This window comes from Candoia aspera, chromosome 1 (assembly GCF_035149785.1).
Source record: "Candoia aspera isolate rCanAsp1 chromosome 1, rCanAsp1.hap2, whole genome shotgun sequence".
NCBI classification, from domain to species: Eukaryota; Metazoa; Chordata; class Lepidosauria; order Squamata; family Boidae; genus Candoia; species Candoia aspera.
The window spans coordinates 68667892-68695714 of record NC_086153.1 but is presented as its reverse complement, the minus strand read 5'-3'; the positions used below and the strand labels follow the sequence as shown (position 1 = coordinate 68695714).

General features: G+C 41.8%; 1 protein-coding gene across 1 annotated transcript; it reads left to right on the top strand.

Moving 5' to 3' along the window:
* Positions 1-1999: 1999 nt before the first annotated feature.
* DESI2 (desumoylating isopeptidase 2) lies at positions 2000-27387 on the top strand. The gene is made up of 5 exons (XM_063306150.1): positions 2000-2138; positions 22673-22745; positions 23154-23247; positions 23726-23867; positions 24725-27387. Exons 1-5 carry the CDS (start codon positions 2100-2102, stop codon positions 24956-24958), a joined length of 582 nt encoding a protein of 193 aa, XP_063162220.1. The 5' UTR covers positions 2000-2099; the 3' UTR covers positions 24959-27387.
* The last annotated feature ends 436 nt before the right edge of the window (positions 27388-27823 follow it).

Below are 27823 nucleotides of genomic sequence, written 5' to 3'. Positions count from 1 at the left end.
TTTGCAGCAGCACTGCATTAATTCCATTATACTATAGTTATTTTGATAATTTGGACTGCAACTTTGCTCTTCAAAGTATGTTTCTAAATGTTTGTTGTTTATTCGTTTAGTCGCCTCCAACTCTTCGGGACTTTATGGATCAGCCCACACCAGAGCTTCCTGTCGGTCAACACCCCCAGCTCCCCCAAGGATGAGTCCGTCACCTCTAGAATATCATCTATCCATCTTGCCCTTGGTCAGCCCCTCTTCCTTTTGCCTTCCACTCTCCCTAGCATCAGCATCTTCTCCAGGATGTCCTGTCTTCTCATTATGTGGCCAAAGTATTTCAGTTTTGCCTTTAATATCATTCCCTCAAGTGAGCAGTCTGGCTTTATTTCCTGGAGGATGGACTGGTTTGATCTTCTTGCAGTCCACGGCACTCTCAGAATTTTCCTCCAACACCACAGTTCCAAAGCATCGATCTTCCTTCTCTCAGCCTTCCTTATGGTCCAGCTCTCGCAGCCATATGTTACTACTGGGAATACCATTGCTTTAACTATGTGGACCTTTGTTGTCAGTGTGATGTCTCTGCTCTTAACTATTTTATCGAGATTTGTCATTGCTCTCCTCCCAAGGATTAAATGTCTTCTGATTTCCTGACTGCAGTCAGCATCTGCAGTAATCTTCGCACCTAGAAATACAAAGTCTTTCACTGCCTCTACATTTTCTCCCTCTATTTGCCAGTTATCAATCAAGCTGGTTGCCATAATCTTGGTTTTTATGAGGTTTAGCTGCAAGCCAGCTTTTGCACTTTCTTTTTTCACCTTCATCATAAGGCTCCTCAGTTCCTTTTCGCTTTCAGCCATCAAAGTGGTATCATCTGCATATCTGTTAATGTTTCTTCCATCGATTTTAACCCTAATTTCTAATTGTGCTTGAGATAATTATAGGCAGAAATGGAACAGCTATCGACAAGGGAGTTGGTGGGATTGTAGCATTGGCATCAACTTTCTTTAGCAGCATCTTCTATCCTTCCTGCCCTAGGTGCTGGACATTGTATAGTTCAGAGGGGGAAACAACATTCAGCAAATGGGCACCAGGATGTCTGAGAATGAGAGAGGGCTGTTTACTAAATAGGTAATTATAGCTCTCAGAATGATTTGTAGATTGGCAAAGGGTTTCGACCCCTGAGGCAATTAGGAGTGCATTTATTTATTAATTTTGCAGAACTGTGAACTCACTTCAGTTTTTTGGACTCAGGATCCTTTAATTCTAAACCATTTGTACCTGATTGGCTGGACTTCCGAGGACCTAATGAAGAAAGAACTGACGTCTGTTCTGGCAACAGATTTTGTTTCTTAAAGAGTTGGCAACTCTAGACTAGTTACGTGGTCTCATGAGTGACCACCTCACAGTACCTAGTTCTCGACATTACAAGAGTGGGTCAGGGTAAAATCTTCAGCTATGTTATCAGTCGTGTTCCTTACATATCTTTCCAAGATATGCAGCATTATATTTTTCATTGAGAACAACTCAAGTTGTAGCGAACCCTTAAACATTCCAAGCGTTTTCCTTTGACAAAGTTGAACGCAGAGAGCAGAATACGTACTTCACCCCGATCTGCACGCCCCAGTGGGGCTCGGATTCCTGCCGTAGTGCATGCTGGGAATTGTAGTTTGGCGTCCATCTGCCCCCGCGGGAGGTGCGGCTAGCTTGAGAGCTTCTCTTGCAACGCTCGGACCGAGGCTGAAGGCGACCAAGCAGCTGATCCTCGGGGAAGATTCTTTGCCCGCCTGAAGAAAGGCCCTCGGGTTCGGAGCAGCCAGGTCCCAGAAGCAAGCGGAGAGGCGGAGTCGTGCCGGTTGGGCCCCACTCGGGGCTCGCTTCTCCGTCTCTGCCTCGCTTGGCGCGAGCGCTATTCCTGGGGGTGCAGCCCCGGCTTCCCCTTCCCCTCACTGGAGGCGGCTCCATGCGGCTAGCGGCCTCTTCCACCTCCTCCCACCCCTCCGCAAGAGGCAGGGCGAGAAGGCGGCATCCGCCCGGGGTCCCACCCGCGAGCGCCCTGAGGCCGCCGCCGCCGCCCTCGGCCTGAGAGGGACCCCCGTTTGATAGCAGGAAGGATGGCGAACCAGCTGGTGGTCCTCAACGTCTACGACATGGTGAGTGACCGGGCGAGCGAGGGCTCCGCCTGAGGAGCGGGGAAGCCGGCGCTTCCCACCTTTAGCTCTTAACCCGGCCGCGTCTCCCAGGCCTTTTTTCTTTCTTTCCTTCTTTCTTTTACCTTCCGCCGGGGACAGCTGGCCATCTCCCGGGCACAAAAGCGACTCTTCCGTTTTCCTTGTATCTCCATCCTTCCCTCCAAGCCTTGGCGAATTTCGGCTTAGCTACTCGTTCAAGTTAAGAACAGGAGGCTTCTTTCATCTTTCAGAAGTTTTTGCCAGTGCAGTATCTCCTCTGCCTTCTCTCCCCCGCCCGCCGATTCACCCTCAGTTTTCAAATAGTTATCTGGCTGAAAGGTGCTGTAACAATTTGGAAACAAGGAATCGGCTCGGTGGGATTAGCAGGAGCTTGGAAGTCCTAGCAACAGGTGTGTATGAGTTCACTTCTCTCCTGTCGGGTGCTGCATTCACTCAAGCGTTCAACCAGTAGGTATAGTTTACTAAATTTCTGTAACCCCTCATATAGATCTAAAGAATAATCGTTTTCATAATGGGTTAGCCGGAACATCAGTCCTTAAATTGTTTACATTGTGGGAAAGCCTTAAAGGTCTCAACCTTACACGTTTGCTTGTTTGTTTTTTGCATTTGGAAAGAATCAAAAGGCAGAGAGTAACAAAAAAGATTAAATGATATTTCATGGTGGAAAATATCTTTTCGAGCAGGTCAGTTCTTGTCTAATAGCATGAGTTAGTGTTTCTAAATTATGGTGCTAGTTTTGTTTATATGCAGGAGAAATTTGTGAGATATTTTACTTTTGTCTACTTAAGGCTAAAGTTTTGTAGTAATTTACTTGGTGGACCATAAGTAACTCAGATATCATACCATTCTCATTTAATTTATTTTTCTTCACTGTTGCACAATTGTTTTCTAGCAGGGAAAGCCAGTATAGTATAATAAAAGGTGGGATGAACATAGATTTTGAGCTATGATAAATCTGTAGCTGGAATTGTGTGTTAAAGGGCTTGGGAATTTGCTTCTATAACCATTTATCCTGTTCCTTATCATAACAATATCTTTATAATATGCATAATTCATGTCTGCTCACCTGAGTCATTCAGTTGCATCTGGCTCTGGTTAGTAGTTCTCAGGGTTTACAAAAACTCAGGGTTTTAGGAAACATCAAAATCAGTCATGCAGGCCTGAAGCCATTAGAAATGGGTCAGAGTATTGAACTAGAATAGGAGTAGAAAATCTGCCTTTGTTAAATTGTTGTGGGAATAAAATAGGATGGGACTAAAACAGTGTACATCACCTTGAATTCCTTGGAAAATCTGGAGTAATATAAATGTAGAAAATATAGGAACAAGATGGAAAATATAGCATCTTGTATCTGCATTAAAGAAATAGTTCTAAATAAATCATGAAGCGCAAAAAGGTGAACATCCATTTACTTCTGCGTGTAAAATTTTAAAATGCCTAGTACTTCAATGCTTCTGAGGTTTGAGGTACTTTTAATAAAAGTTACATCACCTTTTGAGTTACTAATGCATTCTGTTCATACAGAATCTGCAAAAGGTTTTGAATGAATGTATACTTTTAAGCATGAGCCTCATGTGGCGCAGATTGGTAGGCAGCAGTATTGCAACCAAAAACTCTCCCCACAACTCCAGTTCGATCCCAGTGGAAGCTGGATTCTTGGGTAGCCGGCTCAGGTCGACTCAGCCTTCCATCCTTCCAAGGTCGGTAAAATGAGGACCCAGCTTGCTGGGGAAGGTGACAACTGGGGAAGGCAATGGCAAACCACCCTGCTCTATAGTCTGCCAAGAAAACGTCGCAAAAGTGGCGTCCCCCCAAAGGGTCAGAAATGACTTGGTGCTTGCACAGGGGGCCTTTCACCTTTCACATACTTTTACGCATTCATTTTGTTGCTGCAAATGTTTCTAGAAACACCTATTGTCTACAGAAGTGTTTCTCAAGCTTGAAGATGTGTGGACTTCCATTCCAGAATTCCCCAGCCAGCATGGGAGTTGAAGTCCACATATCTGCAAGTTGCTAAGGTTGAGAAACACTGGTCTACAGTAATATGAATTATTTAAATAGAAAATGGTGGGAAATAATAGCTGCACGTTTTCTTTCTTTCTTTCTTTCTTTCTTTCTTAGATAGATAGATAGATAGATAGATAGATAGATAGATAGATAGAATTTTATCATCGCCCATCTCACTCAAAGAGCTACTCTGGGTGGTTGCTCTTGACAAGGATGTAAATCAGGTCTTTATATTTTATGTCTTTGGCAACAGTCAAGCAGCAGCATCAAGAAGGTGCAACATCCTGAGCCTGGAGAGAGTTGGTATCTGATCTTTTAACTGCTTCGTGTAGCAAGTTACTAATGAACAGCTGTAAATCCTAGACTTGTGATATAGCATTTCAGCAAGAAACAAATCCTGAATAACTGCAAGTTAATCCAACCTGATCAACCAGATGGAATCCAAGCGTAACTGGACAAAAACATCAAAGTTTGTCAGTGATGGGTTGTGATAAAATTAGGTTATATTCCAGTTCCCTATTGTCAGATGAAGTTAGTATTTTTAAACACTGAGTATCAGTATGGTGTAGAGGAGTGGTTCTTCCTCTCCCTGCCCACCCCACTCCATGACTTGAAAATTGCTTGGGGTCTCAGTGGACTACCAGAAGATGTTCTTTGTTCTGTAAATTAAAGCAGATATGTAACTCTTATTAGCTACTGTGGACATGACTGCCTAATGTAATGGGTGGTGTGTGTGCGTGTGTGCAAAATAAAATGTAATGTCACAATTGCAGATCAGATTCAACATTCATCTTTCTGTATTTGAGAAATGGTGATTGTCAGCCATGTGCAAGACATCTTTGATGTAGAGAATAAAGTATTGGAATTTGACCAAGAAGACCTGGGATTAGATGTCCACTAGCTATGAAGCTAACTATGGACATGGATTCTTATCCTTTTCCTCCTCCTTGGTTATAACTGTGAATATGGTTTCAATATTTTATGTCACAAACTGTTAGGACATAAAATGCACTGTTTTGAGAGCAAAACATAGGATTCATATATTTATTTAATTAATTAATTTGTTACGGCCCATCTCCTCTGACCAGAGGGATTCTGGGCAGTTTACAATACAGAACAATAAATATACAATAAAATTCTAATAAATATACAATAAAATTCTAATAAAATCCCACTAAAACAATTTCTTAACTACCCCAGCTCATAAAATTCAGATGGCTGTGATCTCCTTCAGTCGTTATGTAGGAGGGGCACTTCAAGGCACTAGCCAACCCCAACTATGTTGATTCTCCTCCCTGCCCCAAGCCCAGTGGCAGAGCCAGGTCTTCAGCTTTCTCCGGAAGGCTAGGAGCGATGGGGCTAATCTCACCTCCAGAGGCAAGATGTTCCAAAGGGCGGGCGCTACTGCCGAGAAGGCCCGCCTCCTGGACCCCGCCAGATGGAATTCTCTTACCAACGGGGTACTCAGCATGCCCTCTCTGCATGATCGGGTGGGACGGGTTGATGATATGGGGAAGAGGCGGTCCCTCAGGTAACCTGGACCCATGCCATGTAGGGCTTTAAAGGTGATAACCAACACCTTGAATTGGACCCAGAAGCAAACTGGTATCCAATGCAGCTCGCGTAGCAAAGGTGTTATGTGTGCCCTTCTAGGGGTGCCGAAAATAGCCCTTGCGGCCGCATTCTGGACCAGCTGAAGCTTCCGGATACTCTTCAAGGGTAGCCCCATGTAGAGCGCATTGCAGTAGTCTATATTGGAGATAACAAGGGCATGAGTGACTGTCCGAAGGGCTTCCCAATCCAGGAAAGGGTGCAACTGGTGCACAACACAAAGTTGTGCAAAGGCCCTTCTGGCCACGGCTGCCACCTGCTCTTTGAGCAGGAGTTGTGAGTCCATGAGGACCCCCAGATTACGCACTGGGTCTGTCTGGGGCAGTGCAACCCCATCCAGAACTAAAGATGACAAAGTCCTGGATACGGAGGAACCCTTAACCCACAGCCACTCCATCATACCAGGGTTCAGCCAAAGCCTGTTGTTCCCCATCCAGGTCCCCACAGCCTCCAGGCAGCTGGAGAGGGCAGTCACGGCATCACTTACCTCACCCGGGATGGAGATACACAATTGAGTATCATCAGCATATTGATGATACCTCATCCCGTGGTGACGGATGATCTTGCCCAGTGGTTTCATGTAGATGTTGAATAGGAGAAGAGAGAGAACCGAACCCTGCGGCACCCCACAAAGGAGAGGTCGAGGGTTGGATCTCTCCCCCGCTATCACCACCAACTAGGACCGGCCCTGGAGGAAGGAGGTGAACCAGCACAAAACCACGCCGCCCATGCCCAACTCCCTAAGTCGGTTCAGAAGGATACCATAGTTGATGGTATCAAAAGCCGCTGAGAGGTCAAGAAGAGCGAGGATGGATGCACTACCCCCATTCCGCTCCTGCCAGAGATCATCCATAAGTGCGACCAATGCCGTTTCTGTCCCATATCCAGACCTGGAACCTGACTGAAAGGGGTCTAGATAATCCTTTTCCTCCAGAATCCTCTGGAGTTGTAATGCCACCACTTTCTCAATCACTTTCCCCAAAAAGGGGAGGTGGGAGACTGGATGAAAATTATCCAGTACAGTAGGGTCCAGCGATGGTTTCTTGAGGAGGGGTTGTACCAGCACCTCTTTAAAGGCAGCTGGAAACACCCCCTCCCTCAAGGATGTATTAACCATCGCCTGGACCCAACAACATGTCACCTCCCAAGCTGCTTTCACCAGCCAGGAGGGGCATGGATCTAATTGGCAAGTGGTGGCATTTACTGTCCGGAGGATCCTGTCCACTTCCTTGGGGCCAACAGGGTCAAACTGTTCCCAGATAACATGGTAAGTATGATTCCTTGGTATCTCCACAGATCCTGCCTCACGCTTGGAGTCTAACGTGGAGGGGATCTGAGCGATTTTGTCTTGCAGATGCTCTGAAAACTCCTCTGCGTGGCCCTGTAGGTGGGTCACTGCACCCACCTTCCCCAAAAGGGATTGAGTGATTTTAAATAGGGCCGTTGGGCGGCATTCTGCAGACGCAATAAGAGCGGAGAAGTATTGACGCTTCACCACTTTTATCGCCACCAGGTAGGCCTTTATAGCGTCTCTAACCAGTGTTCGGTCGGATTCGGTCTTTGTCTTCCTCCAGTGGCGCTCTAGACGTCTCTTAATCCTCTTCAAAACCCTCAGCTCCTCCGTAAACCACGGGGAGCATCGAGTATGATGTGGCAAGAGAGGTTGCACATGCGCAATCCTGTCCAAGGCCCCAGCCACCTCCCTATTCCAGGCAGTGGCCAGGGCCTCCACTGGACTGTGCAGCAGATCCCCGGGTATAGCCCCCAGCTCCCTCTGAAACCCTACTGGGTCCATCAGTCGCCGGGGGCGGACCAATCAAATGGGTCCTGCCTCCCTGTGGAGGGGGGTGGCATAATCTCAAGGCCACCAGGGCATGATCTGACCATGACAATGGGGATAGCTGTAACTCTCCCCTCAGGTCACATTGCCACTGCTCCGACAAGAGAACTAAATCCGGGGTGAGGCTACTGTCTTGAGTCAGGTCGCGAATAATCTGAGTCAGGCCCATGGCTGCCATGGTAGCCATGAATTCCCGAGCTGCCTCAGAGGCCCGCCCCAGGGAAGGCAGGTTGAAGTCCCCCAGAACCATAAGCCTGGGGAACTCCACCGCCAACCCTGAGATGGCCTCCAGCAGCTCAGGCAGGGAGGTTGCCACGCAGCAGGGAGGCTGGTACAGCAGCAACCCTCCCAACTGCTCTCGTGCACCCAACTTGAAAAACAGGGTCTCACAACTGGCCACTTGTGGGGCAGGGCCCCTGAAGGCCACCAGAGACTCCCGGATGACAACTGCCACCCCTCCCCCCCTGTCCTGTTGTCTCAGCTGGTGCCATGCCGTAAACCTGGCCGGGCACATTTCTGAAAGGGGCACCCCCCCTTCAGGGCCCAGCCAGGTTTCAGTAATACATGCCAGGTCTGCCCCCTCTTCAGTGATCAAATCACTTATGAGGGGGGCTTTGTTGTTAACAGACCTGGCATTGAGTAGCAACAGCCGGAGATCAGGGTCCCTATGGGTCTGCTGACCAGGGCCTGGGTCTGAGCACAGAGGGCCAGAACACGCCACCGATAAGAAAAAACGGGGGTCGTCTTCCCGGAAGATGGCCCGCCTTCCAGCTCCCACCATAACGTCACCTACCCATCACCACCTCAATAGTATGACCTGCCCTGCAGCCCCCAGAGACTCCAAATCCACCTAGCCCCACTCCAGCACTTCCGGAGTCTCCCACTTGGAGTAGAGGTCCCTCCATCCATCCACACACCCTCACACATACACAGTTATCCACAGGGCAATGGCAAGCCCTCTGGCACACCAGCTCACACTCTCGGCGCCATCTGGGCCCAGCCATCACCCACCCATTCATTCTTCAATCACTGCTGCCTGTTCGGCCTCTCTCACTGGTTGGCCAGGGGCATCTCATTCGCTCCCCACCTCCTGCTTCTCACTCAGGAAGTGAGTGCTCTCCCGCACCGTCAGACACTTCTTGACTCCTCCCCTCGTCTCTCACCCCAGGAGGGAGTCCTCATTCACACTGTAGGGACCCCAATAGCTCTCCACCACTTCCAGGCCAGTAGGGAGGGGATGGCCAAGATCTCCTTGCCCAGCTCCCTCCACGTTCCTGGGCCTGCAACGCCAAGGCCTATACCCCTAGGTCTATCCCGGGTTCTCCCTGGTCAGTCAGTCAGTTTGCCATCTAGCTGGTAGTTGACCTGCTCCACCAAACTGGGCCTCCAGGTTCGTTCTTCCGGCTCGCTGCGCTGCTGGTCTGCTGCACCACTCACCCACTCTGCCAGGCTGGACCTCCAAGGTGGGTCAGCAGGTCTCTCTTGCCGCTGGTCTGCTGCGCCGCCAAACTGCTCCGCTGGGCTGGCCCTCCAAAGTCGGGCCGTCATGCCGCCGAGCTGTCCGTCTGCCGCGCTGCCAAACTGCCCCACCAGGCTGGTCCACTGAGGCCAGTCAGTCGGTCCGCAACACCGCCAATCCACCACGCCGTCAGACTGCTGCCCCGTGCGTCCAGGCCGCCGCAGGGGTCATACTGCCAACGCTCCCCATGCCACTCAAGTCTCCTCTGAGTCCAATGCGCCACCAATCTGCTGCGCCGCCAAACCTCCGGGACTTGCCGCGTTGCTTTGTGCCGCCAGGGCTCACCCAGGTCCGCTGCCACTCGCTGTTCCGTCCAGGGGGCTCCATCCAACCCCAACCCATCAGGTATGAGGGTCGGGGAGCCCAGAAGTCCCCTCCAAAGCCCCCGATCAAAATGAAGTTGGGGGGGAAGAGGTGAGACCCAGGAGTCCTCCCCTCAGAGCAGCAGCAGTCGGTGTCGGCGTCTGCTCCCGGTCGCCATCTTGGATATATACTGCCTAAAAGCATAGATGGAAGGTAAAACATAATAAATATTTTCTCTCCATAGTTTTGTGTCCCTTTAACACTTATTTAGGATTGTCAGGTTGATGCCAAGAGATTTTTTCTTTTTGCATTTTGCTGAGTTAAGAGGTGATGCAGCTTTTGATTTTCCTACTTGTTCCGCTTTCCAATAGTGTTCTGCATCACAACTTCTGAATACCTGCTTGCTGAAACAGCCTTGTTGCTGGGTAAACTACAACTTTATAACCATGTACTTGTGAGGAATAGCAACCTTATGATCTATATAAATTTTTGGGTGTAAATGTGACACAAATGTAGTGACAGCTTGAATCTTACAGTTGCTCTTTGCCCTGGCATATCTCTTGCATAAGCACACCCATGTGTTTGTACTGGGAATGTGCATGGTGGTATGTAATATTTATCCTTAGCTATGCATCCAAAAGCAATTCAATTCCTCAAGCGTGTGTTGGAATGAACATAACAACTTTCATAGTTCACCAAAAGTATTGAGCACATAAGATTACAGATTTGCTCATTCAAAATGAATGGGAATTTGCACACAGAAGTAAGAATGCTATTCCTCAAATCCAAAAAATTCTAGTAATTTCTTGGAGATTTCTTTGTATATAATTATAAAGATATATCAAGATTCATTTTTGTGATTACATTCCAAAGCTGTGTAAATAAATTTGGAGAGCAATTTAGAGCAGAAACAGAAATGTTCTTCAAACTGTCTATAAAACTTTTCAAAAACAGTATGGTTTGGTCTGTGTGATTATTCTTATTACTTTTATGCTCTTGAAACCTAAGGTATGCACATAATCATTACAGAGTAACTGATGAGAATGGGAACTGACATCCCAAGAACATCAGTTTGCATTGCTTATTATTTATTTCACCTAGTAAAAAAGAATGAGAAATGGAGGAATATGTATTTGTTTTCCTAACCTGTTTTGATAAATGATTTATATTTTGCTCTTCAGCCAGGAAAACTTAGTAGTTTACAGATTAATAAAAACAAGTTCCTTTCTGAGGGTTAGATAAAGTCTCCCATGAGTCAGGCTCAACTCCTGGTGATTACACAGACGCATCCATGCTGTTTTCTTAGCAATAGTATGGAAGGGTGTGCCACTGTCTTCTTCCAGGATGTTTTTCTACTTCCTATTCTAGCCAAAAGCTCTGGAGTACCCTAGTGGGCTTTCATCCAAATACTAACCACTTGTGGTCCTGCTTCAGTTTTTTGGCATCAGCCAAGGTCACTGCCACGTAAAAAGTTAGGACAAAGAAGGGGTGAAAATTCACATGAGGAAGAAAAAAGAAATAATATAAAAATACATTGTCATTTTATCATGGCATGCTGAATGGAGTCAGAACATACTTAATACAGAGCAATTCCCATAAACACAGTGGGATTTGTTCTTTAGTAGTTTTACATAGGCCTGCACTATAAGTATTCTTTATTCTTGCATTTCCGTACATACGTAAAATTCAATATAGTTTTGAATAATTTTTACAATGTTTTCTTACGGTAATGAGGGATCTGAAACAGATTGTTTCAAACACACACTTTAATGTTATATTGGAAACTTCGTTGTAATTAATACCTTAATTATTAGTACTGATGAAGTATAATGCCTGATCAATTAGAAAGATGGGTTGTCCTTTTTTTAAATATAATTTTATTGAAAGTTTTAAAAACGAGTAAAAATTAATACAAACTAACACAGAATAAGAAAGAAAAAAAGGAAGAAATAAAAGAGAAAGCTAAAATACAAAAAGAAAAAAAAAGGTAGAAAAATAGAAAAGAAAAAAGATATAAAGAAGTGGCTTCTGATCTTCTTTACAGCAGTTATAATTGTAAATTTATCTCTTTCTTTAAAGTTACATCATGACTCTCTTCTTTCTGTAATCTATCTAATTGTCAAAACCATAGATCGTAAGTTCATTTTTTTCTGTTTTACACAAAAAGTCCATAAAGGTTTTTCAATCAGCAGTAAATGTAGATATTGTCTTTTTTTCTAATCAAACAGGTCAATTTGGCCATCTCAGGAAGTTCTATCATCTTCACCAACCATTCCTCCATTATAAGTATTGCCAAATCTTTCCATCTTTGTGTGTACAATTTTGCTGCAGTTGTTGTTGTTTATTCGTTTAGTCGCTTCCGACTCTTCGTGACTTCATGGACCAGCCCACGCCAGAGCTTCCTGTTGGTCGTCAACACCCCCAGCTCCCCCAGGGACGAGTCCATCACCTCTAGAATACCATCCATCCACCTTGCCCTTGGTCGGCCCCTCTTCCTTTTGCCCTCCACTCTCCCTAGCATCAGCATCTTCTCCAGGGTGTCCTGTCTTCTCATTATGTGGCCAAAGTATTTCAGTTTTGCCTTTAATATCGTTCCCTCAAGTGAGCAGTCTGGCTTTATTTCCTGGAGGATGGACTGGTTTGATCTTCTTGCAGTCCAAGGCACTCTCAGAATTTTCTTCCAACACCACAGTTCCAAAGCATCTATCTTCCTTCTCTCAGCCTTCCTTATGGTCCAGGGGTAGGCCTGTATATATGCATTAACAGTGTTCTTACACTAAAAATAAAGAATGAAACTTACCTCTTTAATGTGAAGTTGCCAGAATTTGAAATAATTTTTAAAATAAACCTGGACCCTTTCCAGTCAGGTTCAGGCCCGGATATGGGACGGAAACAGCATCGGTCACACTTCTGCATGATCTCTGGTGGGAGAGGGGCAGTGCATCCATCCTTGCTCTTCTTGACCTCTCAGTGGCTTTCGATACCATCAACCATGGTATCCTTTTGGGTCGGCTTAGGGAGTTGGGGGTGGGTGGGGCAGTTTTGCACTGGTTCACCTCCTTCCTCTAGGGTCAGTCCCAATTGGTGCGAGAGATCCAGCCCGTGGCCACTCCTTTGCGGGGTGCTGCAGGGTTTGGTACTCTCCTCACTCCTTTTTAACATCTACATGAAACCTCTGGGTGAGATCATCTGCCACCATGGGATGTTGTTGTTTATTCGTTTAGTCGCTTCCGACTCTTCGTGACTTCATGGACCAGCCCACGCCAGAGCTTCCTGTCGGTCGTCAACATCCCCAGCTCCCCCAGGGACGAGTCCGTCACCTCTAGAATATCATCCATCCATCTTGCCCTTGGTCGGCCCCTCTTCCTTTTGCCTTCCACTCTCCCTAGCATCAGCATCTTCTCCAGGGTGTCCTGTCTTCTCATTATGTGGCCAAAGTATTTCAGTTTTGCCTTTAATATCGTTCCCTCAAGTGAGCAGTCTGGCTTTATTTCCTGGAGGATGGACTGGTTTGATCTTCTTGCAGTCCAAGGCACTCTCAGAATTTTCCTCCAACACCACAGTTCAAAAGCATCGATCTTCCTTCGCTCAGCCTTCCTTATGGTCCAGCTCTCGCAGCCATATGTTACTACAGGGAACACCATTGCTTTAACTATGCGGGCCTTTGTTGTCAGTGTGATGTCTCTGCTCTTAACTATTTTATCGAGATTTGTCATTGCTCTTCTCCCAAGGATTAAGCGTCTTCTGATTTCCTGACTGCAGTCAGCATCTGCAGTAATCTTTGCACCTAGGAATACAAAGTCTTTCACTGCTTCTACATTTTCTCCCTCTATTTGCCAGTTATCAATCAAGCTGGTTGCCATAATCTTGGTTTTTTTGAGGTTTAGCTGCAAGCCAGCTTTTGCACTTTCTTCTTTCACCTTCATCATAAGGCTCCTCAGTTCCTCTTCACTTTCAGCCATCAAAGTGGTATCATCTGCATATCTGAGATTGTTAATGTTTCTTCCAGAGATTTTAACTCCAGCCTTGGATTCCTCAAGACCAGCTTGTCGCATGATGTGTTCTGCATACAAGTTGAATAGGTAGGGTGAGAGTATACAGCCCTGCCGTACTCCTTTCCCAATCTTAAACCAGTCCGTTGTTCCGTGGTCTGTTCTTACTGTTGCTACTTGGTCGTTATACAGATTCTTCAGGAGGCATACAAGATGACTTGGTATCCCCATACCACTAAGAACTTGCCACAATTTGTTATGGTCCACACAGTCAAAGGCTTTAGAATAGTCAATAAAACAGAAATAGATGTTTTTCTGAAACTCCCTGGCTTTTTCCATTATCCAGCGGATATTGGCAATTTGGTCTCTAGTTCCTCTGCCTTTTCTAAACCCAGCCTGTACATCTGGCAATTCTCGCTCCATGAACTGCTGAAGTCTACCTTGCAGGATCTTGAGCATTACCTTACTGGCATGTGAAATGAGTGCCACTGTTCGATAGTTTGAACATTCTTTAGTGTTTCCCTTTTTTGGTATGGGGATATAAGTTGATTTTTTCCAATCTGATGGCCATTCTTGTGTTTTCCAAATTTGCTGGCATATAGCATGCATTACCTTGACAGCATCATCTTGCAAGATTTTGAACAGTTCAGCTGGGATGCCGTCTTCTCCTGCTGCCTTGTTATTAGCAATGCTTCTTAAGGCCCACTCAACCTCACTCTTCAGGATGTCTGGCTCTAGCTCACTGACCACACCGTCAAAGCTATCCCCGATATTGTTATCCTTCCTATACAGGTCTTCTGTATATTCTTGCCACCTTTTCTTGATCTCTTCTTCTTCTGTTAGGTCCTTGCCATCTTTGTTTTTGATCATACCCATTTTTGCCTGGAATTTACCTCCAATGTTTCTAATTTTCTGGAAGAGGTCTCTTGTCCTTCCTATTCTATTGTCTTCTTCCACTTCCGCGCATTGCTTGTTTAAAAATAATTCCTTATCTCTTCTGGCTAACCTCTGGAATTTTGCATTTAATTGGGCATATCTCCCCCTATCGCTGTTGCCTTTTGCTTTCCTTCTTTCTTGGGCTACTTCTAGTGTCTCAGCAGACAGCCATTTTGCCTTCTTGGTTTTCTCTTTCTTTGGGATGTATTTTGTTGCCGCCTCCTGAACAATGCTGCCAACTTCTGTCCAGAGTTCTTCCGGGACCCTATCTACTAAGTCCAGTCCCTTAAATCTATTCTTCACCTCCACTGCATATTCCTTAGGAATATTAGTGAGCTCATATCTAGCTGATCTGTGGGTCTTCCCTAATCTCTTTAGTCTGATCCTAAATTGTGCAAGAAGAAGTTCATGGTCTGAACTACAGTCAGCTCCAGGCCTAGTTTTTACCGACTGTACGGATGTCCGCCACCTTTGGCTGCAAAGGATGTAATCAATCTGATTTCCGTGTTGTCCATCTGGTGAAGTCCATGTGTAAAGCCGTCTCTTAGGTTGTTGGAAGAGAGTGTTTGTTATGCAGAGTGAATTGTCTTGGCAAAATTCTATCAGCCTATGTCCTGCTTCGTTTTGTTCTCCCAGGCCATACTTACCTGTAATTCGAGGTGTCATTTGACTGCCCACCTTAGCATTCCAGTCTCCTGTGATGAAAATAACATCTCTTTTAGGCGTGTTGTCCAGTAGGTGCTGCAGATCCTCATAGAACTGCTCTACTTCAGCTTCTTCAGCATTTGTGGTTGGGGCGTATATTTGGATCACTGTGATGTTAGATGGCTTGCCCTGAATTCGAATTGAGATCATTCTGTCGTTTTTGGGGTTGTATCCAAGCACTGCTTTAGCCACTTTACTATTAATTATGAAGGCTACTCCATTTCTTCTGTGGTCCTCTTGTCCACAGTAGTAGATCTGGTGGTCATTTGATGTGAAGTGGCCCATTCCAGTCCATTTCAGTTCACTGACGCCCAGAATGTCTATCTTTAATCTTGACATCTCACCAATAACTACATCCAATTTGCCCTGGCTCATAGATCTTACATTCCAGGTTCCAATGGTGTGTTGATCCTTAGAACATCGGATTCGCCGTTCACCACCAGCACCGTCGGCCGCTAACCGTCCTTTCGGCTTTGAGCTAGCTGCGTCATCACGACTGGGGCTAGTTGAGCTCATCCTCTGTTCCTCCCCAGTAGCATTTTGACCATCTTCCGACCTGGGGGTCTCATCTTCCGATGGTATACCGACATATCTCTGGTTGTACTGATCCATTTAGTTTTCATGGCAAGAATACTGGGGTGGGTTGCCATTACCTTCCCCAGGGATCGCATTTAGTCTGACCTCTCTGTCATGACCTTCCCGTCTTGGGTGGCCCTTCACGGTTTAGCTCATGGCATCATTGAGGTGCTCAAGCTCCAGCACCACGACAAGGTAACGATCCTTTGCAGAGACCATGGGATGAGCTTTATCAATATACAGATGATACTCAATTATACATCTCTATCCCAGGTGATTTAAGTGATGCTGTGACCACCCTTTCTGGTGCCTGGAGGCTGTTAGGGGTCTGGATGGGGAATAACAGGCTTTGGCTGAACCCTGGTAAGATGGAGTAGCTGTGGCTTGGGGGCTCCTCTTGTATCCAGGAGTTTACCATCTTCAGTTCTGGATGGGGTTGTACTGCCCCAGACAGACCTGGCGCGTAATCTGAGAGTCCTCCTGGACTCACGGCTCCTGCTCAAAGAGCAGGTGGCAGTCATGGCTAGGAGGGCCTTTGCTCAACTGTGTTGTGTGCCAGTTACGCCCATTCCCGGATTGGGAGGCCCTCCGGTCAGTCACTCATGCCCTAGTCATCTCCTGTATAGACTATTGCAATGCGCTTTACATGGGGCTACCCTTGAAGAGTATTTGGAAGCTACAGCTGGTTCAAAATGCAGCCGTGTAAGCCGTCTTGTGTGCCCCAAGGATGGCACATGTAACACCTTTGCTGTGGAAGCTGCATTGGGTGCCAATTCAAGGTGTTAGTTATTACCTTTAAAGCCCTACATGGCATGAGTCTAGGTTACCTGAGAGACTGTCTCATCCCCATTGTGTCGACTGGTCAGGCAGAGAAGGCACGTTATGGACCCCGTCCACAAAAGAATGTTGTTTGGTGTGGCCCAGGAAGAGAACCTTCTCTGCCATTGCTCCCACCCTATGGAACATTCTCCCCCCAGAGGTGAGACAAGCCCCCACTCTTCCAGCCTTCTGGAAAGGAGTGAAGACCTGTCTCTGCCAGCTCGTGTGGGGTGTGAGGAGGAGCAACCAACCCTGGGGGTGGTTAGCACCCTGAAGATGCTCCCATAAATTAAGATCTTTTTAATACCTCTGTCTTGGATTGTACTTTTATATAAGAATACTGTTTTATGGCATTTTAATGATTATTTATTCTTGTTTTTACTGTAGACCACCCAGAGTCGCTCCTTGAGTGAGATGGGCGGTGAATAAATTTGAAAAATAAATAAATAAAATCATGGTATCCCAGGGAACCCCTAGTGACCTCTCGCGGAACCCTAGGAACCCTATTTGAGAAACCATGCACTAGGCAGAATCTATTCAAACAGCTTCTTGTATGTCTCCTAGATACAAGTTTTCCAAATCTTCTGATACTCTTGTCATTCTTTGGAGATCTGATTGAGATAAAGCAGTATAAGCAGCTAGAATGGCAACAAATCTGGACTATGTGGAAAAGAAGCTTACATTGTTCCCAGATCTATCTTTCAGAGTGGTACAGAAGCACCAAGAATTTCACCAAGCTTGTCTCATTGCCAGATAAGGGATAATGGCTTTCTTTCTATATTGTGCAGTATTAGGCTTATTCTTAGAAATTGGTGTGAGGAAATTTTGTGATACTGAAAATAAAGCTAATTATCTCAAACAGGCATTTACCAATCCAGAGGTGGTAGTTCTACAATACACTACTCAGAAATGATGTATTGGTTTGGAGGGTCAACTGATTGGTTACATAGAATTTCTTTTGGGGTTCTTCTTCACAGCTTCAGAGGCAGGAAGAAAGGGAAGTATGAATCATTGGCATGTGCCCACTAGGAATCCTGATATCCAGATGAGGGGGGAAGTTTTGTATGTTTTGATTTTATTTTCAGTATTTATTCATTTAGAAAATTTATATGGCCCCCATCTCACATATGAACTCTGGGTGGCTAGCAACAATCAACAACAACAAAATAATAACAAAAGCTCTATAAACCAAGCAGAATTAAAATAGTACGATAACTGAGACACTATATAACAGACACACAGTGTAAACCATGCATGTGTCATGCCTTTTAAATTTTTATATAGGGTTTTTGGTAAGTAGTTTTGTTAATAGACTTGAATATGATAGTTTTGTTACATATATTTTGATTCCTTTTGTCTTTTTAACTTTTTATTTTTATCTCGTTTTCTAAACTAAGTATTGATAAGAAATGTGTTGTTTTTGAAATAATTTGCTTATTTATATTTAATTAATTATATAATTGGATGTGCTGATAAGGTTCAATTATTTGAATTTTTGGTTATATCTAATTTGGACCTGGGAGCCAGTTGCCTCTCCAATAAATAAGTAGGGCTTTTTTTTTTTATGATAAATTAATCACATATGGCCCTGACCCTGCTATCCTTTAAAAGGACCTTAAAGACCTGACTCTTTGCATGGGCACTAGGCTGGGGTGATAGATGAATCTGCTAATTGAGAGGTAATTGACTTTGTTTTCTCCTGCACCATCATTATTTTTCTGTTGTCATTGTTATTCACTATTGTTAATCCCTTGTAAGCCATCCGGAGTCATTGGCAAGGGAAACTGAAGGAACCCTAGGAACTTAGAAACTGAAATTACAAATGAATAAAATATGTGTTATGGAACATTAAAACACTGAGAGGGATACCTGAAGGAAGACAGATGTTTTATAAATTGAAATTATATTATTTGTTTGCTTATAAGAAGTATGTTCTCCCAAATGAGAAAAAATATTAGCAAGAAAATGGATTGAACAGATAAGTGGAAATTCAAAATCTGCCATAATGGAAATTATGTTGAAAACACTTTCTAGTTTTATCACTGAAGAAAATATTTTAGATTTTGAAGGTCATTATATAATTTTAGTAGCCAAATGTGGAAATTATCAGATGGCATGGATAAATGTTACTGGTCCAGCCAAAGAGAAATCTAATATATTATACAGTTGTTTTGCTAATTTCTTTATGCTACAGATAAAGCGGATGATAGCTGCAACAGAGACTTAAGTTAGTTTTGGATCAGAATAAAATTTCAAAAAAGAAAATGAGCCCTCCAAATCATAATGTTCTCTGTACATCCATCTAGAAATTTAATTTAATGGACATGTGAAGAATGTTTAATCCCAACAGGCTACACATGCCTGTTTTTTAATCACCCCTCTTGAGACATGTTCAAGACTAGATTATTTTTTAATATTTTTGATGGTTAACATAGTTGAAATATGCAACACTGGTTCAGTCTGAATTTCTAATCGCATACGCATAGTGATGTTATAGATAAACATATCCCACTTAGTGGGATATAGTACAGGTAGTCCTCACTTACCAACCATTCGTTCAGCGATTGTTTGAAGTTATGATGGTGCTGAATAAGGAGACTTGCAACTGATTCTCAACGTTGTGGCCATTGCAGTGTCCCTGCAGTCATGTGATCATGATTCACGTGCTTTACAACCGGCATGCTTTTACAAGATATTAACTGCAATAATTCATCCTACACAGCCTGGTTTCATGAAAGGGCATCAGACTTCAGATAATATAAAACTTTTGGTTGACATCATAGCATTGTATGCTGTTATACATGAATATGTGGGTTAGTTTTATCAGTTGCAGAAAATCTGTCAAATCAAGGTTGTGCTCTACGTGTTGTGAAAGTTCAGATGCCATCTGAGTATCTGGAAATAGGGTGAGATTCATGAATACCTCCAAGCCAGAAAGTGTGTTTGGGGGGGAATGAAGTGGGGGAGTGCAGCACCAACAAAAACAGGATGTCTGGATGTACACGTCTATCCTTAATTTCAGCTTATTAAAATAAGGTGTTCTTGCTAATGTCAGTGACTTCAGACTTTTGTACGATAATTGAACATTTTAGTTAAGTGTGTTCTGTGGATTTACAAGAGATATAATAAAATTACCAGAATTTGTTTTTAGTTAATAGTCACTGTGTGTTGACAGTGCAAACAGCTTGTTTAAACATGTCCGTTTCATAAACCTGCAAGACATTGAACAGTAGATGGCTGAGCCCACAGTCCCTCTGCAGAATCTTACTGGTCTTAAATATGCCCGAGGCTTTTGTCTTCATTGCTAACCCAAAGTGCGAGTGGTGATGTTGCTTGTGCAGCTGCATTCTGATTTGTGCCAATTATATTCCGCTTGAGAGTTCAGAAGGGAGGTCTGTTGCCATTGGGCCACATGGCCAGGCAGCCTATTGTGATTGCAATCAGCATGAATCAGTAACACAGGGAAGGTACCACTGGCTGCCTTTGCTTTTCTCCAGCTTTTGACAAGTGGATATGGCTCCCCTGCCTTCTCCTGTTCTTGATTTGCAGCAGTGAGTGGGCAGCTCATTGCTGGTATGTGCTGAGTGCTGCTAGCACCCAGGTGGAGCTTTGCTGTGCTTTCTGGGGAGAAATAGAGTGGGCAAAGAAAATCGGGGGCACCGTCTTGTGTTTTGCCAAACCAAAATAATAAAACAGATTTAACAAGCATTGCCAGTCAGGTTTTGAGAAATAAAAATGATTGCAGAAAACTACTTTAAATTTAACGCTTTCTGCAGTTTTCAGAAAAGAAATTTCTAGAGGTAGGTCATCCTATTGAAATACTGTATATACATCTGTTTTCAGTTTGTAAGCACTGTTAGAATAAAGTAATACTGTTTTTGTCTTTGGTAGATTTTTCATAGTCAAAGTTAGAAATAATTGGTATGTTTTCAAATTTATTTTTACATTTCTTTCATAAAGCACTTAATCTCAGCTCTTCTGTAATGCCTGATTTTCATGGCAGATAGATTTTACATATTTTTAATAGATTTCTAAGTGGTGCCATTACAATATTTTGTAGATCTATTGATGGGACACATTGCATGAAATAATGGTCCTAGAACTACTGCCAATTATACTAACTGCATATCCCAAAATCTAGTAGTGTGTGTGTGCTTCATCGTATCTCTGTCGTTATGTGACCTAGTTGCCTAAACAGTAAAAAGTCCCAAACACTTCAAAAGCTTTTTCCTGTACAAAAATACTTCAAGCCCATTATCTGATTAGTTCTGTAACAGTCAGGTGACATAGCTGGACCTATGTGGATGCATTCATGTTATTTTCTTAAGCAGCAGGACAGGAGTGGCTTACCATTGTCATCTTCTAGAATGGTTTATTTTCTTTCTTCTTTTAAAAAAATCTTGGTGTAGCCTACAGTCTGCACCATCCTGGTGGTCTCTCATCCAAGAACCAGGTGGACTTTCCTTAGCTGGTTTGATCAGCCAAAGTTCACTAGATCCTATAACACTAATTGTGTAGCTATAGGTTATGAATCTGATACTTTTTGATGTTTCCTGCTGGAGAGACAAAAGATGCATACTCTAAATTAGCTTTAAAAATGTTATTTGTAAATTAATGAATAAATAATATTTTATATTCAGAGGGGAGGGAGATGTTAACAATTTAAATGGATCACCAAAAGCAACATCAGAAAGGCAAAATATTTAAAGCCAAGCTGTTACTTAGCCAAAATATTTAAAGTCTCTTACTCCATTTAGTTTAATTATATTGAAAAATTGGGAAATTTATCTGATACATGTCCAATTTATGCTAAGATTATGAAGTTAAGAAGACTGGATTTCTAAGTGTCACTGGTGTTTAATCCTTTAATTTGCACTATTCAGGGCTTTCACTGCAGATGTTAAATTCAGTCACAGGTTATTTGAGTGAAGTGTATTGTCCAATAGACAATCTCCAATTCTTTCTTCTTTGATTTCTATACAGCTGGTATCATTGATTTCCTCTGGATCAATGTAAATATCTCTGTGGACTTGCTGAGATTGAAAATTTTACACATCAGATTTTACTTTGTTCTTTGTACTTCTATTTTTTACATTTATTGTATCAGCTCTTACAAGGTGTGTAATTTTAATATGTACGAAATTTAAACTACTACTCCTTCCTCCTCCTATTTTCCCCACAACAACAACCCTGTGAGGTGAGTTGGGCTGAGAGAGAGTGACTGGCCCAAGGTCACCCGGCTGGCTTTCATGCCTAAGACAGGACTAGAACTCTTAGTCTCCTGGTTTCTAGCCCGTTGCCTTAACCACTAGACCAGACTGGCTCTCCAAGGAGCTTTCCTGTTTGTAAAAGGAAAGTTTGATTTGGCTGATGTCATTTATCCTCCTTTGGGTAACCTTCTCTCTGCTTCTGTAATGGTATGTGGGAATAACCTTGGGAGACAGGAGGAAGAGCTGCAGACTAGACAACTGTCATGCGAAAGGTATATTAGCCCACAGAAACAGAAGGGGAGTGTGAAGTGTCTCAGAAGGGACCCTCCTCAGTTTTCTGGAAAATAAAAGTAAAGGAGAGGAGAAATGTTTTCAGACCCTACCTTGCAGGGTTGTTGTTGGGGGAAAAATAGGTAGGGGCATTATGTATGCTGCTTTGAGGTGGAATATGGGTGGAATATAAATCCAAACTAAATTCTTTGACCAAATTTGTAAGTATATTTCTAAAATACATTTTTCATTAGTTCTAAATTCTTTATCTCTCTTCAATTCTGTGACATCCTTTAGCTGACTTTAGTTATATATTTGTTTCAGTATCCTTTCTCGTTACCATCCATTTATACCTTCACCATTTTTCCTAAAATAGTTTTTTTATCTTATTTTTTGATCTTGGCATAGGATGTTGTTTACGGGTTTTTTCTTTCTCTGGATAAGAAAATGGTTTGGGCTTAGATGTCTGATTGTTCTTTGTTATAGCAAATAAACAAACATGGATTATTGAGCTTCTGAAGTACCTAGTTAAATCAGATTGTGGTCTACCTGTGACTGTCTTAATGCTCAACAATAAATGTTTGGAAGACTTCAGGAAAATTTAATTAAAATTGTTTTTCCCCTCTACTTAGAGATAATTGCCTTGGCATGTTGGATGTAAATAAAAGTTATTTACATTTAGCTAAGCCTTCCATGTTTTTTTCTAGTACTGGATGAATGAATACACTTCCTCCCTTGGAATTGGAGTATTTCACTCAGGAATTGAGATATATGGCAGAGGTATGTACCTTACTTTAGCCTAATATTCTTTATTAAAAGGAATAATTCAAGTGGAACTTTGTTGGGGGGAGGAGAATGGAAGGAGCAGTATCTCTTAAACTTCAATCTCTTATTTTTGCAACCAACTTAAATGTAAGTGTTCTGATTGTTTATTCATGGTTTATATATAAAGGTACTTGGTGTAAATAGCATTCACCTTACTGTCTATCAAATAATACTCTCAACTAAAATATAAATCTTGCATATTATATGTACCAAGTCTTGAGGTTTGTCTAGCTTTTGTGGCAATATTTTATATATGATATAATGGTATATCAGTTTTAAGCATGCCTACAAAATTACTTATATAGGGAAATTAGCCATTTACTAACAGCTGACTAAGGATAATATCTTGAATTTGTCTTTCAGAATTTGCCTATGGTGGTCACCCATATCCTTTTTCTGGAATATTTGAAATTTCACCAGGCAATGCATCTGAATTAGGAGAAACATTTAAATTTAAGTAAGCAATTTTCATTGGTGTGTCCTGAAATTTATTTAAACAGGTTCCATATATCTATTGACTATAACCTGTAAATTCTAAATTGTATGATCAAACACAAAAATAGCTGCCCATCTCCTATTAATAAATGGAGCCACTCTTAATCCCTGTTTAAGAATAGTAAGATGCTATTTGTTGTGCTGTCATATAAAAGTGCCGTTGCTGTAATTGTTATAAAAAAAAAGTATGGATAAATGGTAAGCCTACGCAAGTAGGCTAATGTGCATAGATACAAGAGGGTAACTCTAAAAAAAAGCAATATTGTGAAATATCCGGTGAACATGAAGTTCAAAAAGTAGTGAAAGACAGTGACAGTTTAATATGTTTTAAATTAAGGCTGGTTTCCAGAAGTGTATCTGTGTTCTCAAGAGAAAATGGAAATGAAAACATCTCCAGTCTGAATTTCAAGAATCCTTTAATTTTCAGCCTTTTATTTCAGAGAAGCTGTTGTTCTTGGAAACACTGATTTCATGGAGGAAGATGTAGAAAAAATTATAGAAGAACTTGGAAAAGAATTTAAAGGAAATGCTTATCACTTAATGCACAAAAACTGCAATCACTTTTCTTCAGCTTTATCAGAGGCAAGTTTAATTTGTATAGATGCCATTATTTAAAAAGTAACTTTTGTATATCTCATGAATAGGCTCCATATGTTACCTCTCTGTTTCCAGTTTGCACTTGGCAATGACACAATATTCAATTTGCACCTCTAGAGAGGAGGTCAGTCAGGCTAATCAAAGAATTATTTCATGAGCACATTATCACTGTGCTTTCTCAGATGCTGAGGGCACTGGGATTTGTTGTTTTATTTATTGAAAACAATGCATAAGGGAAAAATTATATTTGAAACAGCATTGGTGACCTATATGTTTATTGTACTGTTTTTTATCAGTATATAGTGAAACTTTGATTGAACAGACCCCCATTTTGCAGACTTTGGATGCAGTGGACCAAATTTCCACCTAAGCATCACCCTGAAGTAACTGACAAATCTGGCACATCTAACGTAGTCCAGAAGTAATTAAAGTGGTGTTAATTTTACAACATCCATGACTATTTCTGGCATTTGCATCATGGTATTATTATACAAATGACATACATTACTATCATTACATACTTTTGTATCCCATAGATATGTAGAGTAATACCCAAATAGTGCATTAAAACGAAGTTTCACTGTGTGTTATGTGTTAGTTCGTCTTTTTTTTGGGGTGGGGGGGAATGGATGCACTGTTTACAGCTATTTTCAGAATTGCTAGTTACCTTTCTCTGAAAATTAGATTTATAACTCATGTTGTCAGTCTGGCAGGCAGTATTAGGAGAAATTTACCTTGTACTATAATTGCATAGTTGAATATTTCAGTTGAGAGAGATGGCTGATTTCAAATGGGAGCCCATATATAATTTAAAAAATGATTAACATGTTAATTCCATTTAGATTCTCTGTGGAAAAGAGATTCCTCGTTGGGTGAATCGTCTTGCCTATTTCAGTTCCTGTATTCCTTTTCTCCAGAGTTGTCTACCAAAAGAATGGCTTACACCTGCTGCCCTTCAGTCTAGTGTAAGTCAAGAGCTTCAGGAAGTCCTAGAAGAAGCAGAAGATGCTGCAACATCATCTTCTCTGCCAAGTTTGGCATCAGGGGCAAGAACTGGCCATCATGCTAAAATGTAGGTTTAGTCCAAAGTACTGTTACTTTGGAAGATTTGTCAATAACTGACTTCCATTATATAATAGTAAATAGACATTTGATGGTGTCTTTGGTTTGCAATTAGAGAACTAATTCAAACCCATGGTGTTCTGCTCAGGATTTTCTATGTAGCGAAAAAAGTGTCTTGATGAAATGGAAAGAACTCAAGAATTCCAGTGTGGTCTTCGTTTTAATCCAATCAAATGACTTGGACTAATTGAGCAGAAGTTAAACTGTTTACAGTATTGTGTGCTGCTGTTTACAAATCCCCCAGGGGTATCAGCCATTAAAAGAAAAATAATAAATTTAATACAGCCTGCATAACTTCATCAACATCAGTGGAAGTCAGTGTTCCTTGATACTGCCTTGGAAAAGGTTAGGTTAGAATATGCCTCTTCCAACCGTTGTTGATATACAAGGAACTAGTGAATGCTATGTGTAAACAGGGTACAGAATTATCAATTCAAAGAATTTAGTCTTAGAAAGAAAGGAGAAAAAGCTTACTATATAGCCGAAAAGTTCCTAAAATGTGACCTCTATGTCAATTTTTTTTCACTGTATGATGAGCAAATTAATATTTTATTACAAATACAAGTGCATTCTTTTGGGTGATATTGCAGTCATTTTATTTTAATTGCCTCATGCTTTTGTCTGATTTGTAGATATGAAAAATCATTCTGAAATTCTCAGATAACAGTGCCTGTTTCATGTATCATTTAAAACTGAACTTGTAAGATGAATGCAGATACAGATTCACATAAACTTAGACAAGTTAATTTAGATATGGTAACTGATAGGTCATCTGGACACTGACAATGTGGATTGTCCACAGATGTAAACTGTTATTAAATAGAATTCCATATTAGAAACATGAAGAGAAGTGACAATTGTAATTGCCTTTCTCAGCAGTCAGATTCAAAGAAACCAAATGCTTTCTCCAACTCACTGTGGTTTTAGCTGAATCCATGAGTGTTTTAGATGAATAAGTTATAGACATTTTTGTGCCATTAAATAACAATATGTATTGTGTGAACTACAAAAGATCAATCACAAAAATATCACAGGAATGTCATCGATTTAACATGTTCTATTGCTGTCATATTTTCATCGGGGTAAGGATTAACAGTAGTACTGACATCTAATTGAAATTGGGATCAGATTTTTATTTATATATGCTGCTCTAAGAATTTTCCAATTCCATGGAAAGAGTGAACTGGAAACTATGTTTAAACCAAGTCTTTCAGAGGCTTGCATTGGTGAAGAACATGAACTCTTGCATGTTATTTTGATAGGTTTGCTGATTACTTCTCTTAATTGAGAATAGCATTAGCTGTTCTTCTAATAACATCATTTTATGCTCCTTTGTGCATGTTTACTATTGCAAACAATAATCAGGTATGTAACATCATCCTGTTGAAGGTAAAAAAAAGTATTGTCTAAAATGTAGAATATTAAAAATGTTACATATTGTAGCCAGTCCTTTTAGTAAGCCACTAAATTGTCTTACTGGTCATGTTTATGATTTAACTAGAGTAACTTTTCACTGGTTAATTTCAAAAGATATCTAATGTTTAAGTCCCATACTCTTTGTTCTTTAACCAAATCATCTAAATTGGGTTTCTGAGAATACACTTTTGAAATCATAAAAATAAGGTACTTCTCAGTAAACTGACAATGGGATAAAAGATTTGGTTTCTCAGCTGACATGGAAAAGGGATTTCCCAGTATGGGTCTTCAACAGTTAAGGAAGTTCACATGTTAACAACGTAAACTCTGCTCCTGAGTCTGTGTATGCTGATAGGTAAAAATTTCTCCACTCCTTTCAAGGAAGGGACAACTTGATGCATGTATTTCTTGGCATATATGGAGTTTTACCAGTGCCATGGAATTTTACCCATACAGAACTGCTGAAACTAGCTTAATCTCCATCAAATTTCTATGAAGTAACTGGCTTTGCTTTGCTTTGCTTTATTAATCACAGCATGTGACATTTTATGTTTTCATAATCATCCGCAGCTTTGACATGTAAGGAATGCAAGGAAATACATGGCATACTGAGTAAAAACAGTTCTTTAATAACTTGGTTATTCATTCTGATTTTATTGGAATTTTCTATTTTACATGTTGTGGCATTTTATAGTGACTGTATGACTGAAACAGCTGAACTCTGAAGCTGCTACAACATCTTAAGGAATGATGGGAGCTCTATAACTTATCACGTGTGCTATATCAATTCTACACTTGATTCCTTGAACAAACCAACCTGCCAAAATCTGCTTTCCTAACTAGCAATAGTTGAAAGTATGTTTCACCAGCATTACTACTCAGCAGGGAATGCACTTCTCCCAGTAGCCATAGTGTGCATTAAAGATAAAAACACTTTCTACCTATAATACTGGATATCTCAAGCTTATCTCAAGCTTAAAAGAAAAGAACGGGTGGAAGAAATACATTTTGGGTTCTCTGACCTGCCCAATTTCTCTTTTGTTTCTTATCAAAGAGAATACTGTAGTTGTTTGGTGTTTTGTTTTATTAAAGCCATTTTTAAGATGCCACTCATATTCAAGAAGTCAAAAATTGCTAACAAATGTCAGACTAGACTAGTAAACTGGATAATGGTTTCATTCTAAAAATGTGGTGAGGTTCTTCTTGAAAACATGCAATACAACTCTGTTAACAACTGATAGAGAAAATGTTCACTTTTAGGTGATTGAAGATAGTGAGTTTTCACCAACACATTTTTGTAAACTAAAGATAGGTTTACTGTAATGCATAGTATTTGTATGAAATAGCCAGAAAATTTTGACTTTTGTTACATTCTCCTGTCCAATTATTATAAACTTGAATCC

Bases quoted from the DNA above. Each gene is read 5' to 3' on its own strand.
- DESI2 (XM_063306150.1), top strand. From the start codon at position 2,100: ATGGCGAACCAGCTGGTGGTCCTCAACGTCTACGACATG. The intron at 23,248-23,725 runs GTAAGCAATTTT...CTTTTATTTCAG, and splicing joins GGAGAAACATTTAAATTTAA to AGAAGCTGTTGTTCTTGGAA. The intron at 23,868-24,724 runs GCAAGTTTAATT...AATTCCATTTAG, and splicing joins TTTCTTCAGCTTTATCAGAG to ATTCTCTGTGGAAAAGAGAT.